At 29.9% G+C, this 13966-nt stretch overlaps 4 protein-coding genes across 5 annotated transcripts; 1 reads left to right on the forward strand and 3 right to left on the reverse strand.

The window, feature by feature from the left end:
• Window positions 1–467: 467 nt before the first annotated feature.
• On the reverse strand, window positions 468–2866 carry LOC139090593 (protein tumorous imaginal discs, mitochondrial-like). 2 transcript variants are annotated; one of them, XM_070640357.1, is made up of 7 exons: window positions 2681–2866; window positions 2358–2554; window positions 1859–2294; window positions 1712–1798; window positions 1255–1643; window positions 1122–1185; window positions 468–714 (listed from the first exon to the last, which is right to left on the reverse strand). In XM_070640357.1, exons 1-7 carry the CDS (start codon window positions 2826–2828, stop codon window positions 581–583), a joined length of 1455 nt encoding a protein of 484 aa, XP_070496458.1. In that variant the 5' UTR covers window positions 2829–2866; the 3' UTR covers window positions 468–580. The 2 variants fall into 2 exon arrangements, with proteins under 2 accessions (XP_070496458.1, XP_070496457.1); XM_070640356.1 differs by lacking the exon at window positions 468–714 and having other exon boundaries at window positions 769–1185.
• A 142-nt stretch (window positions 2867–3008) lies between these two features.
• mRpS22 (mitochondrial ribosomal protein S22) lies at window positions 3009–4378 on the reverse strand. The gene is made up of 3 exons (XM_070640559.1): window positions 4220–4378; window positions 4033–4156; window positions 3009–3973 (listed from the first exon to the last, which is right to left on the reverse strand). Exons 1-3 carry the CDS (start codon window positions 4314–4316, stop codon window positions 3073–3075), a joined length of 1122 nt encoding a protein of 373 aa, XP_070496660.1. The 5' UTR covers window positions 4317–4378; the 3' UTR covers window positions 3009–3072.
• Window positions 4379–6372: 1994 nt separating this feature from the next.
• On the forward strand, window positions 6373–7990 carry Rab23 (RAS oncogene family member Rab23). The gene is made up of 5 exons (XM_070640560.1): window positions 6373–6948; window positions 7016–7115; window positions 7179–7212; window positions 7301–7509; window positions 7575–7990. Exons 1-5 carry the CDS (start codon window positions 6792–6794, stop codon window positions 7849–7851), a joined length of 777 nt encoding a protein of 258 aa, XP_070496661.1. The 5' UTR covers window positions 6373–6791; the 3' UTR covers window positions 7852–7990.
• On the reverse strand, window positions 7985–12589 carry Nox (NADPH oxidase). The gene is made up of 13 exons (XM_070640558.1): window positions 12473–12589; window positions 11511–11605; window positions 11307–11446; window positions 11048–11238; window positions 10835–10985; window positions 10681–10766; window positions 10547–10601; window positions 10009–10488; window positions 9625–9940; window positions 9066–9566; window positions 8581–9008; window positions 8329–8522; window positions 7985–8266 (listed from the first exon to the last, which is right to left on the reverse strand). Exons 1-13 carry the CDS (start codon window positions 12587–12589, stop codon window positions 7985–7987), a joined length of 3036 nt encoding a protein of 1011 aa, XP_070496659.1.
• Between the last annotated feature and the right edge of the window lie 1377 nt (window positions 12590–13966).

A 13966-nucleotide genomic window follows, 5' to 3' on the forward strand; every position in this document is an offset into this window, starting at 1 on the left:
GATGTAATAACAAGGCGTCTCCGCATTAAAAAAGGTCCACCCAATATTAAAAGTGGTCAATTTCTAAGAGTGGCTACTATATTTGTAAGCATAAATTGATTTCCAGCTTCATAAGAGACAGCAATTTAGATAATGTCTGAATGTTAGTGAGTTGAAATTTTAAAACAAAAAGTTAGAACATAAAAACATACTAATTAGTATTTCTTAAAAAATCTGATACTTAACGAAGCATCTGCTTTCTTTATCGAAATTAAATAAGCTTGGAAAAGAGCACTTAATAGCATCATATTGAATAGATCCTTTTTGAATAACAGAGATATTTAATATTTGATTCTTTAAAATCCTACTCCACATACTTACAAACAGTACTTGATACAATATTAGACGCTAGAAGCTGAAAAATAAGAGTCTGCTCAAAAGTTGGTCATTGAGAAATCTCGAAAATCTCTAGTAACAACGAATTATAATTGAATTTGATATACGAATGAATTTTTATTCCATATCAACGAGTCTCAATCAAATTATTAATTTAATAATTGTTCTATTCATGCTTCTCTCTTCGCAGCAGTTTTAATTAATCTTAGATTTTATTCCTTTCTTTGACATTATCACTATCAGTATCATTTTTACTATCTGCTATGCTTTTTTTCTCTTTCAAAGCTTCTCTTATAAGTTCTGTTAAATCTTGCGGGTCAGAATAGCTTTGCTTCGTCCCTAAAAATGAAAATAGCAAAATCAATATTTTGCATTTACAAAAGATTATGCAAATTAACGTTAACGAAACAGAATGAATGTTTATTAAAGATCAATCTGCTATACAATACGAATTTTCTAACGTTTAAGGATTTACATTCAGTACTAGTTATTTTCACTTCTAGCACGTTGCTTTTCAAATGTTAAATCACGATACTTATTGACTAGATCTTCATCTTGTTTTTCTCGCATTACTAAAACTGTTATAATGTATATGGAAATCAGCCCTAATAGGAAAAAGTATTTGTATTCACTCTTCTTGCGTTTAACTTCTTCTGGATTTGGATCATCTTCTTCCTCTTTTACGCTATTTTTACCCTGTGTGAATTTTTCTGATATAGTTTCAGATGAAGTGTTTTCAGACTTACCATCACTTTTATATGTGATTCCATAAATTTGTCCGGGTGTATCCTTTTCGAGCTCTGCATATGCCTGTTTAAATTATTATTATTTTTTTCCTTATTGTCAACACCAATATTATTGAAAACTGATAAATCTTACTTGAATGAGTGCCTTTTGCTTATCTGTTAGTTTTTTAGGAATGACAATTTTCAGATGAACATAATGATCGCCTGTTCCAGTTCTATTGGCGCGCTTAATTCCTTTCCCTTTCAAATGAACTGTATGATGCGAAGAAGTTCCAGCCATGATTTGAATTGTTTGGTCTTCATAAACACCTTGTATGCGAATAGTTCCACCCAATATAGCTTGCGACAATGAGATTTCAGCATCGGTATGCACATCATCTCCGTCTCGTTTGAAATATCTGCTAGTTTCAACTTTGAATGTAATGAAAAGCTCTTGGTTTCCGACTGTCATACGGACTGTTTGGCCCGTTGAAACGCCAGGGGGAACTTGAACATTTACTTGTTTACGTTGTACAGTTTGACCTTAATGAATGGAAAAATTTCAATTCTCTTATGAGTGTGCTAGACATATTGGAAATAAACATGATTACCTTTTCCATCACATTCTGTACATGGGTATTTTATGTACATTCTTGTTCCTTGACAATATCTGCAGGTGGACCGCATAACAAAAGGACCTATAAATTTTCCAATGAATTACCAACGAGTGATTAAAGAATTTAAATATTCTCAATTACCTGTAGAAATCGTTTCAACTCCAGTTCCATTACAGTACATGCATTTACCTGGCTTTGTTCCAGGCTCACATCTTGATCCGTTACACTTTACACATGTATCCACAACATTTACATTTATATCCTTATTGACGCCTCTTGCTGCCTGACTAAATGTTAAGTTCATTATTACCTCTTGGGCACTTCCAAATCCAAATTTCGATTCGGAAAAGTCATCAAAACCCATGCCTCCCATTCCTCCTCCACCCATTCCGCCTTTAAAGTCTCCGAAAATCTTTCTAAATAGTTCTTCTGGATCAATTGTCGATTTATATTGCCAATGTTGACTAAATCCTTGTGGTCCAAAACCACCTTGATATCCTGTTGATTGTCCACTGCTTTGGCCGGAAGTTGTTCCAAACATATCATATTCTTTACGTTTAGTCTCATCGCTCAAAACCTTTAATTAATGATATCCAAAAATATTTTTCTAACCTAATAAATAACAAAAATAAAAACCTACTTCGTACGCTTCAGCAACATCGTGAAATTTCTTATGGGAATTGGGATCATTCTTATTCGTGTCTGGATGATACTTTTTAGCTAACTCGTAATACGCTTTCTTAATGTCCTTTGCTGTAGCACTTTTACTTACTCCTAAAACTCCATAGTAATCTTTTCGTAAACAACTACTTGATAAATGTATTGATCTATGATCGGCTAAAAAGGAAGAAATGATTATCACAAATGAGATGCCTGCAGTATTAAAGTATGTCATTGCTTTCATCCTAGATAATTCTCATGATTGCTATGTGATGCAATAGTCAATAAATTTTGAATACTTACAATTTTGGATATTTTGAGTAAGCGCAGGAATTCGCTTTGTAAATATATAATTTCTACATACTGTGCAAGCACTATAATGTCTATTGGTTGTTAGGCTTTTACTATTAACTAATATTAAATTTAAACTTCCTCCTATAATTCTTTTCATTTTTATAAAAAAAAAATAAATTCCTACAAAAGTTTTCCCCCAGAAAGTGCGCTTATAAAGAACATTGATTTTTCGAGAATTTACTGCTTTCACTCATCTTCGTCACTTTGTCCGTTATTGATTTAAGATCTTCGCTTGTTATCTTTGATTCCGTTTAACATTTTTAAAATAAAATAATAATTTAATTCTTTTATCATACATTTTATTAGTTAAGCACTACTTTAATTACAAATTAAAAATCTATTCAATTAGTTTGAAATCCTTGCTGTATACTTTTTAATTCATTATGCCATTCTTTATAAGTTTGTAATGTGATTTCAAGTTGTGGTTTCTTATTTGAATATTTAGTAACATAATCTTGTATGAATTCAAAGCATAACTCATCAATTTTAAGGTCATCTGATGTTTTCTCAACTTTCTTAATAATTGATTGCTCGCGTGACAAAATAGCGCTAACTGTTGACTGAATTTGTGCTTCAAAATCATGTTTTAGCTTCAACTCGTTCAAAATATTCATCGACTCATTAATAGCATTTAGTTTATACATCAAACAGATTAGTTCGACAGCATTTCCAAGATAATCATTGCGAATCATATCTAGTAAAAGATCATCTATATTTTTATGCCATGCAAGGAAGAAAGACATTGGTCCAAAATGTCTTGTTGACCTGAGCAATTGAAACTGGAAATTATCGTTTACGTGTGTATAAACTTGTGAAGTGATTTCATGAAATCTCTTTTCGTATGGTTCATATTGACAACATGCACGATCTAACAGAAATTCGTATTTATGCTCAGCAAGTAATCTTTTGAAGTTGTCGATTTCAAACATTTTCGGTTCTCTAAAACTCCTATTTTCTGTAGGAAAATACGTTTGAAGCATTCGTTTTCTCAACTCATTTGATGCTTCCTTCAATGTTCCATCAGAATCTCTCGTTACAATTGAACGATCATCATGTTTTAAGCCAAAACTAACATCAGTAAAAACAAATGTATGCGGCGAAAATTTTGACAGAGCTTTATCGGTAGAAATCGTCTTACAGTTGTCTTCTTTAAGTTTTAAAATTGGAGGCATTTGAAGCAAATTTTTCGCTTCATTGAACTTTTTTCGTATTTCATTTTCAAGCTGCTTATTTGTTAAGAACCTGAAGAACAAATTAATTAATGGATTTTTAATCACAAAATTACGTTTGTTTTAATTTACTTGTATGTTGGATTGGTGTCATTCACAGTTCTTCTTCTAAATACTTTCTCTAGCTCAATTCTAGTCATTGAAAACATTAGACTCTGAATATCCGGTGAAAAGAATAAAGGAGCTGGATCTTTGCCTTGATTGAAAATTTTCGTAAAAATTATTTTCTTTTTCATTTGCTAATAAAGATAAAATTTACCATAGTTTAGATAATTTGCAGATAAAGTACTTTTGTGATGTAAGTGTTGTAGCCAACTTTTTTGGACAATTCTGCCTGATATCTGCCTAAAATTCATTATTTATTTCACGCTGTATTTTTCTGAATGGCAGACAACTAGGTGAATCCAATATGTTTACTTCTAGTTTCTCACCCCTTGATAAAAATATTTTTTTGTTTTTTTATTGACTGTCTGTCAAAATTTGAATAAAATTGCGCTTTGCTGATAAAAACAAGAATAGTTTTAAACTTGACAATTTTGAGTCAGAAAATTTTATTTAGTGATTATTGAAAATTTAAAATAATTAAGAAAATAATGTCAACAGATACACATAGAGAGGCAATTCAAAGGCAAATCCATCAGGATTGGGCCAACAGAGAGTATGTAGAAGTTATAGTCAATTCTATAAAGAAAATCACGGCATTTTTAAATTCTTTTGGTAAGTGCAAATATTCTAAATAAATTTGACCCTAAAAACTTTAATTAAATGATTTTCTACCTTTTAGATATGTCATGTCGCTCGAGATTAGCAGTATTAAATGAAAAATTAACGCTTTTAGAGCGAAAAATCGATCATCTTGAAGCATGTATCAACAAGGAAGACTCAATAGTACGACCATAAACATCCCATTTGCATCATAATTTTTTTTATGCATATTAAGTTAAGAATCAAATAATCAAGTCTTGTATCAATTTAAGTTATGCCCAAAATACATATTAAGTAACGTAAATTTTATTATTCAATATTTAAAATACATTAACTAAGCAAAATTAAATAAAGCAAATCATTTAAGGATAAAAAGTAAGTCATTTCCTATACATTTTTAATTCTTTCAGAACGATTTTTATAGGTGAGCTAAATTTACGTCATAATTAAATCTTGCGAAACTAGATGTTAAAGCATATTAGAAAGTCAATAAGCTATTGAAGACTGGGTAATAAAGAAGAATCTCTTTATTTTTATAAGAATGTGAACGGAAGCACTACCTATAATTATGAAATATAAATAGGTGACAACTTTAAAAATAATTTATTCCTAAGAAGAAACGTTCTCATTATGTAGTTAATTCAAACTGTCTTAATTTTTGAGTATGACAAATCCCGGAAAATTGAACGAAGCAATATTTTGATGATTTAAGATGGTCCAAAACCTTAATACAACCATGAAAGCAAAATGTTTATAAAAACATTCAATGTTTAATGTTGCATTGAATGTTTTTTTTTAATGCTTCATAGAGCATAGTGCTTCTAATGATTTTCTTCTATTTTTCTTCACGATTTAACGGTATGTAAATTTTGATCTAATCTTATTGAATCAGAGTAACAATTCATTGATTTTTATCAAGAGAATTTTGCTCATCTTTCGTGTAGGAACAATTAATGTTTATGTGAAAAATTATTCTTTTAGGTTTAACATAATTTCGCTTTCTAAACAATTCAATTTACTTCGATGGATAGAAAATACACTTAAATTGAATCGACAATCATGTAAAACATTTTTTATATCTCATTCTTTGGCTCTTATAATAGCTGGTGCAGTATCACGTATTATTTATTGTCGTTACTTAATTTCATTAAAATTCGCACATGGCGAGTAGCATTGAGCATAAATTAACAATAAATTATTTGAGCATTTTCGGAGTGTTCATTCAAAGCAAATATGAAAAAATTAATTTAGAATTCTTCACATCATCAAAAAAGAACTACCGAAGAAACATTTAGAAGAAAAAATGATGATGATCATGATAATCATTGTTCTTTTAAACAACACATTACCTCAATGTTTTCTTGCACATGTTGTTGTACATATTCATTTTTTACCACAAATATTCTTCACTCTTCAGTTGTTTGTAAGCTCTTGACTCACGTATACAGGTGTATGTTATTAACGGACATTAGCCAAAAAAGAATTTTTAATAAAAAAGTTTTACATGAGAACAATGGCTGAAAAAATGAAGAATAATTAATACAGAAATTTAATATTGAAGAAACATTAATTATAGAAAAAGTGAAGGAATTAAAGCATTAAATCTTTAAAAAATATTTAACTTAAGATCAGTTCTATTATTTGAAGGTATCTAAAAAAATATTAAAATAGTGAATTTAGAGAAAACTTTTTATGATTGATCGTTTGGGAATTTCCTAAAAGAGACATTTGTGAAATTAAACAAAATATAGAAATCATTAAAAAAAATTATGATTTATAGTGCAAACTTGATGCAGATTTATATGAATTTTTTAGAAAACGACGAAAAAGAGATCTTCGGAAAAGAAAAAAAGAAGAAAGTTTCCAAAGATGTTATGAAGCAAAAAATTGATATTCATTGAATTTCATAACGGAATTTGTTATTGTCTTGTTATTCAAAACACATTTCTTCTGAAATACAAAATTTTTAATTTTATCTTTAGCATTCTTCTTCAATTAAATATCAAGAGCCTCTGAAAAATTGTCAAAATATTTTTGAGTCCGTTGATCTCAAAGTTCAATTCGTGTGTCTGAAATTTCTTTATATTTCATGTTATATCCAATCAGATTATTAACCTTTCTTAATTATGCTTAATAAAATTAAAACAATACGAATTGTATTTGATTTAAGGAACAAGCAGATTCATCATTCCTTAAAAAATCTAGAAACAAATAATTTAATAGACATGATCAGAGAAGAAGAATTAGAAATTGCTATTAAAGTTGTAATTGTTGGAAATGGAGGTAGGTCTATAATTTTAGATACACTATTGTGAAAGAGCGAATTCTAAAAAAATGTAATGCAATTTAGGTGTCGGTAAAAGCAGTATGATACAGAGATATTGTAAGGGAATTTACACAAAGGATTACAAAAAAACAATCGGCGTCGATTTTCTAGAGAGAATGATAGAGTAATAAAGCATATTATTAAAATAATGTTTTATGATTATTCACATATTTTCATCTACTTTCAGCATTGATGGTGAAGATGTTCGAATTATGTTATGGGTATGTAGTAATACAATAATATTGTTCAATTTGAATATGCACAAAAAGAAGAAGAAAAAGAAGTAAATTAACTTTCACTTTAATTAAGGATACTGCGGGTCAAGAAGAATTTGATGCTATAACAAAGGCTTATTATAGAGGTGCGCAAGCATGTGTAATTACCTTTAGTACTACTGATAGAAACTCCTTTGAGGCAGTTAAAGATTGGAAAAAGAAAGTAGAAAATGAATGTGGAGAAATTCCCACGGTCTTAGTGCAAAATAAAATTGATTTAATTGAACAATCAATAGTTACTTTGTAAGGCAGATCAGTGTTTAAAATTAAATCATTAAATTTAATTGAATGATAATTTTTAATTTTAGTGAAGAAACTGAACTACTCGCCAAAAATTTAGGTGTCCGGCTTTTTCAAACATCTGTCAAAGAAGATCTGAATGTTTCTAATGTTTTTCGATACCTCGCTACAAAATGTCATGAAATAATTAAGCAACAATATAACAATGTACTCTCACTAAATACACCAACAATTAGTCAGTTCAACCCCACATTTCATTCAAAAACTAGTGGTACAATAGTTTTAACTAGGCCTCTGAGGAAGTCTAAACGAAAAAGCATGCTCAAAAAGTGTGGTTGGATTTAAACTTATTTATTGTTAATATTATCGAAAAAAAAATTACATAAAAATATATTTATTAAGAGAACGATAATGTTAGTGATATTATTAAATAACGAATATCGAATAGTAAAAATAAATAATGAGAATTTTAATCATTTTAAAAGACTTCCTTTCTAAACATAAATCCAAACTGTTCGCATTTTTGTCGTAGGGTTTTAGCAAGTTGTGGTGGACCGCAATAGAAAACTGTAACTTTTCCTTTCTTTTGATCCTGAATCTTTTTAAATACTTTATCCCAATTTGGTCTACCAGCAATGGTTCTGGTTTTTAATCCGGTAATCAAATCACGCTTCTCTTTTTCGTGTAGCAAATCAAGAGCCAATTGTAAACTAACTGCCTTCATGTCAGTTTTCTGAAGAGCTGATGTTATATACATGTGCTAACATACAATGATATTTATTTTATATGTAAATATTTACGCTTAGTGAATGTAAAACTCACCATATCTAAAAATCTTTCCATTGCACCACCCAATTCTGCCTGCTCTATTTCCAGTTGAGATAATAAATTGACGAACCATTCAAATGATCGTTGGTCTCTATTGATCCAGAAGAAGTCAACCTTTCTCAAATTCATAACCGTTGAAGGAATATTTGATGCCCAAGAATAATCGCAATTTGGACAAACATGACGAGCTATTATAATGTTTAAAAAAATAGAGTGAAAAAAATTATCACTAGACTAATTAATCACCTTTCCAGTATCGATGCATGATAGATTGCAAAATAGACGCGAATGGAGTGACGCCAATTCCTGTTCCAACCAATACAGCATGTTGTGCTCGGAATATATGACTTGAAGGTGCTCCATAAGGACCATCAATGAATATTTCCAATGGTTTGCCAACTGGGAAATTTACAGCAATATGATTACTACCTTCTTCAGCAGATTTAGACGGATTCAATTCATCTAGTTTTTTGTTAGTTTCATAAGATTCCAAACTTGGAGTTGAAAATGCAATAATTGTAGGCTTATTACGCATGTAGCGGAAACTTTGAGCAATCGTTTTATTCTGTGGACTATGATACGCCTTCTCTAATGACTGAATATTCTTTTGAGCTATTGACATATTCTTAGCGTTAAAAGAATTTTCAGATTCCGAACGAATTGTTTCATGCTTACTGTAAAATTGTAAATGCATATAAAAATTAAATCAAATTTGTAAAATATTTTCTTACTTCTTTTCCTTATTCATTGTAATTGCAGACATAGATGCAGATTTTTCAACAGGACCTTTGTTCGAAGTTTTATTTTCTATTGTTAATATCATATTCTGTCTCATATTTTTACCATCATTTCTTTCATTTAGCTTGTGATATGAATCTTTAATCATTTCTTGCATTTCCATATTCTTGCCATGATTTTGTTCATCATATGGTAAAACTTCTCCACTATGTAGGCGTTCTTGTTCAATTTGAAAGAAATTTAGTAAACGATTTGTCCATTCACCCACAGCTCTAATATGTAGTCCAATATGATCACTATCTTCCGGTGCACTACTCAATGTGAATGGATGCCATTCATATTTTGCTATTGCTGGAATATTAATAAAGACATAATCTCCCGGTCGGTAGCAGAAATGGAATGGTCGTTTGATAACTAAGTTTATGACTTTTGACGGCAATATTATTCCGGATGATACATATGATTTTCCACGATTTGATCGCATCCAGATAAATCTAAAGATTTATTTTAAAAATTAACTGTGTATAAATGTTAAGCATTTAAACAGCGTACCTCAAAGTTCTTTCTATTATGAAAATAGAGCCAGGAATTAAGAAAAACTTCCAAAATACGGGTCCATGAAGAAGAACTAATACAAAAAATGGAACATACAGCAAATGTGTCCAATAAAAAACTTCAAAACTTCCTCCTCGGCGAACATATGGCAAAGAGCAAATGAACATGATGGCCATTATTACAACAAGTAAGAAACCTGTTGGATTTGCCCAACCACGGATTAACCCAAACAATCCTGGTGTCGAGGTGAAGAACCATTGAGCTAATGTGTAATTTGCTTTGTTTATTACAGGGTCAGAGACGACAACAAAACCTGTTTAATAATAATATAAAAATGGCAATCAATAAAATAATACTATTTCGAATGTCACATTAACTTACTAAAATTTATGAGATGCATAAGGGTGTGCCATGTGCCATAAAAAACTATTAACCATCCTGTAAGTTTGTGAAGATAAATGTGCTGGTCCAATGGCAAAAAAGAATTAAATCCATGAGTTCTCAAGTACGTAATAGTGTGTCTTAACATCAAAACCAAAACAAATGCACAATTAAAGTTTAAGCAATAACCACAAGCTCTTGCAAATATAACTAAATAATTGCTTTTTCTGTATTGATAAGCTCTCATAACAAACAGAAAGAGATTGATGAATATGAAGACACACATGAATATCAAATATACATAGTTATTCTTAATGTATGGAGTTGAAAGTTGATGCGGTATACGATTCATATGGTTTGTTGTCTTCTTTCCATGATCTTGTGGAAGTGGAACCAACCAACGATCAATGCTTATACTCAAATTCTCAAGTAAACCTCCATGTTTCGTCAGCTGATTTGTCAATGCTTCGTATGTAATGGCTTAAAAGACATGTTCGATTATTAGAAAAGAATTTAAAAGCAAAGACACTACGACTACCTCCCCTATTTTCGGAATCTGCATCATCAAACATGGCTCTAGTAAGATCATCAATCTTTTAAAGATAATTTTAAATTGAGCATAATTTTTTTTTTGCTATCACTCGGCATTACTCATATAAAAGCATAATTCACCTGAGTCTCGCTAAATTTCATTCCGTTTTCATCCATACATGCTCGCATAACGTGTTGCAGTTCTTCATGCTGAATCAAACCATCACCTGAAAATTAACGCACGTGCTATAAATATGTCTTAACATATTTTTTTTCAAGGCATGAAGAATTTTACCGTCCAAGTCGTAAACTTTAAATAAGAATTTAATCTTATTTTCGGTTGATTGTCCAGCAAATTGATGCATCGAATCAATGAATTCTTGAAGCGATATTGTTCCCGAATTGTCTTTATCAAAGATTTGGAAGACACGTTCAGTGAAAAATGGCTGTTAAATCAAATTCTTTCAATTATAATTATTTCAAATATCCATTTTCAAAAATATCTTACATTTTTAGAGATGACAATTTTTTTGAAATCATCTCGTTTGATTTCTTTGCCATCACCAACTGTTTTGCGAAACAATTGTTCTAATTTTTCCAATGATGTATTATCAAATCCGGTTCTTGGTCTTGAGTTTGTTAAGTTCGAAACACATTCATTAATTTGTGTTGTTGAAACTGCGTTCACACCTTCAACGTCTACGTAATTTTATGCATTTAAGTTTTTTCAATGAACATACATATCATTTATTCGTCATTACACATACCTATTAAGCGATAGAATTTATCAACTATTCCTTTCGCATTCCATATTTGCACAAAATCATCGAACGTTACGATATTTTCACCGCATATAACATAAGCAACCGATTCAAGCTGCTCAGCAAAATCTATTTGCTTTTCATCGCTGCAATTGATGCACATAATTTAACTTTATACACATAATAACTAATAATCTCATAAACACTCACATTAATCTTCCCTTAATGTTTTCAATCCATTGATCTTGTTTTAGACTTTCGTTGTTTTCATAATCAAAAAGTTTAAACACATTAAACAAGGTTTCCTATCGAAAATTATTTATAATTAAGTTTGAAACAATTAGAATCAAAAATCATTTAAATAATTGCAGATTTTAAATACGAAAATATGATAATAAGTTTGTCAAAGTCAAATTTTCTGTTACTTTTCCGTTCTGTGTAGAAATACGCATTATAAAAAATAATAATACAAAATAGAATGTTTGATTTATGCACATAATATGTAGGCAGGCTAATCTGACATTGATTTTAGAATGACATAACTTAAGGTAAGGTTGTTGCAACAATTTAATGTTGCAACTATCACTTACAAGCAAGTTTCTATGAATATATTATACGCACAAATTACTAATAAAATTAATGCTTTTCAAATCTTAACATCTTCTTTTGCACTAAAATGATGGTCATCATGAACTTGACCATTACAATTTTTTTCATGTAACGATCTTATATTGTCACAAACGGTTTGTTCATCTTTGACCAAGGCTTAGCAAAGTTGATTTATTGATTTAATCTATTGTCCTTTACAAAAATGACCCCAAAACCGAGGGTTGTATTTTTTTAATTTTTTTCAATATTATTCTGAACTAGAATATTCCCCCATTAAACAGGGTGGGAAGAATTTAATTTAACGATTAGTCGGGTTTATATTGAAATTTATGTAATAACAAACAAATCTCAAAAAGTTTCACAACTTTTGGTAAAGGTTTAGTTTTGCATGGAAATTTGATGTTTATAAAAAAGGGGCGGAGCTTAGAGCGGAATAACAGACAGAAGGAAAGAAGGAGAAATGATTTAAATTATATTATTGATATAAAACATTTTGTTTGATCCTGTTGCAAAAATCTACACTTTTTGCACAAAACTGTTTAATTTTTTTTTAAATTACTTACTCGGGTACAAAATAATTTCACAAAACTATCGCGAGAATGCTTATCCTCCCCAAAAATTGCACCCAATTCTGACATGTACAGCCATCGCATTTTATCACGTTTAACTTCAATTTCCATAAAGCTTTTATTATTGATTTTTGTCAAAACATTCTTATCATTGTTATCACTTTTTTCTTTCTTTTCTTGCGGATCATCACTTTTACTTGGCATAGCCTCAATTTTATCCTCTTCTTTAGCATCCGTGCTCACAGGATATTCATTTTCACTCGATATATCAACTGTATTGTCGAAAAATGAAACGTCTTTTCCTTCGTTATCCTTACTCTTTATTAAATCTTCATTACTGCTACTTAACTTATCTTGCGACATTTTTGCGCAGACTTTTAGCAATTTAAAAATCGAAGTGACCAGTCAACGAGCTAAACATTAACTAAACTTTATTTTCAATTAATCTACAGCGTCGATTACGATGTAGCATGTAAGTTTACAATATTTTGTCTTTATTTAACATTCAATATCGTTCCACTTTACTTTAGTGCTCAATGAAATGAAAGGTTAAATTTAATGTCACGTGTTTCATCCTTTCATTTATCGATATGATGTATATGCTAACATTACATTTGTATTTCCATTTAATCCAACAATTATTAAGATAAAACAATGCTTCTGATGACTTTCCAAAATGGATATTTGAAAGGATCATATCAAATGCACGTTTGAACTATACCTTTCAAATTAATCATTGAGTTGTCAAATTAGCATTTAATCATCAAAAGTAATCAAAATGTTTAGCTATTATTAATTAATATGTCTTGTAGACAATGCCTTAGTAATAAACCCATATCATTACCAACTGATCATGTTTATGATTTTACATTTTAACCAGTTCATACAGATATAATTGTTTCCGAATTTTTATAACGTATGTCAATCTGCTTATGTGTATAATTTTGAGACACAAATCAATGATTGAAAAATATTGCGAATCATGTTGTTTCAATTAAACGTGCGTAACTGAATTTCATACACGTCCCGCTTAAAAATTGAAAACAGAATAATATTGTAGATCTTTATTGCATTTTAGTTTCTCTAGATGTATGCGAAGAAATATGTAAGTACAAAGTACATAAGAAAATTTGCGTTTGATGAATAAAATTTTCTGCTATATAGTTAGGTATTTATGCATTATGCAAAAATTATATTTTTCCTTCATGTCATCAAATTAGTTTATAAGGAATTTAGAATGGCATAAGACATATTTTGTTATATACGTCAAAAAATACTTATAAAACGAAATGATGTAAAAAAAATGTGTTTGGTGTTAAATAAAATTGTAGACGTAAATGATAGTTAAGTAATAAATCAATTCAAACTGCAATTTTAAAGTGAGAAAAAATTACTCAAAATCCTTGATAAAAGAAATATACAAACTCTGACCTTATACATGCATGAAGCAGAATATCTTCCGTAAACGGCAATATGTGAATGCACGCG

Source organism: Chironomus tepperi, unplaced genomic scaffold, assembly GCF_022539635.2.
Source record: "Chironomus tepperi strain 1889 unplaced genomic scaffold, CSIRO-AGI_Ctep_v1 contig_219, whole genome shotgun sequence".
NCBI lineage: Eukaryota > Metazoa > Arthropoda > Insecta > Diptera > Chironomidae > Chironomus > Chironomus tepperi.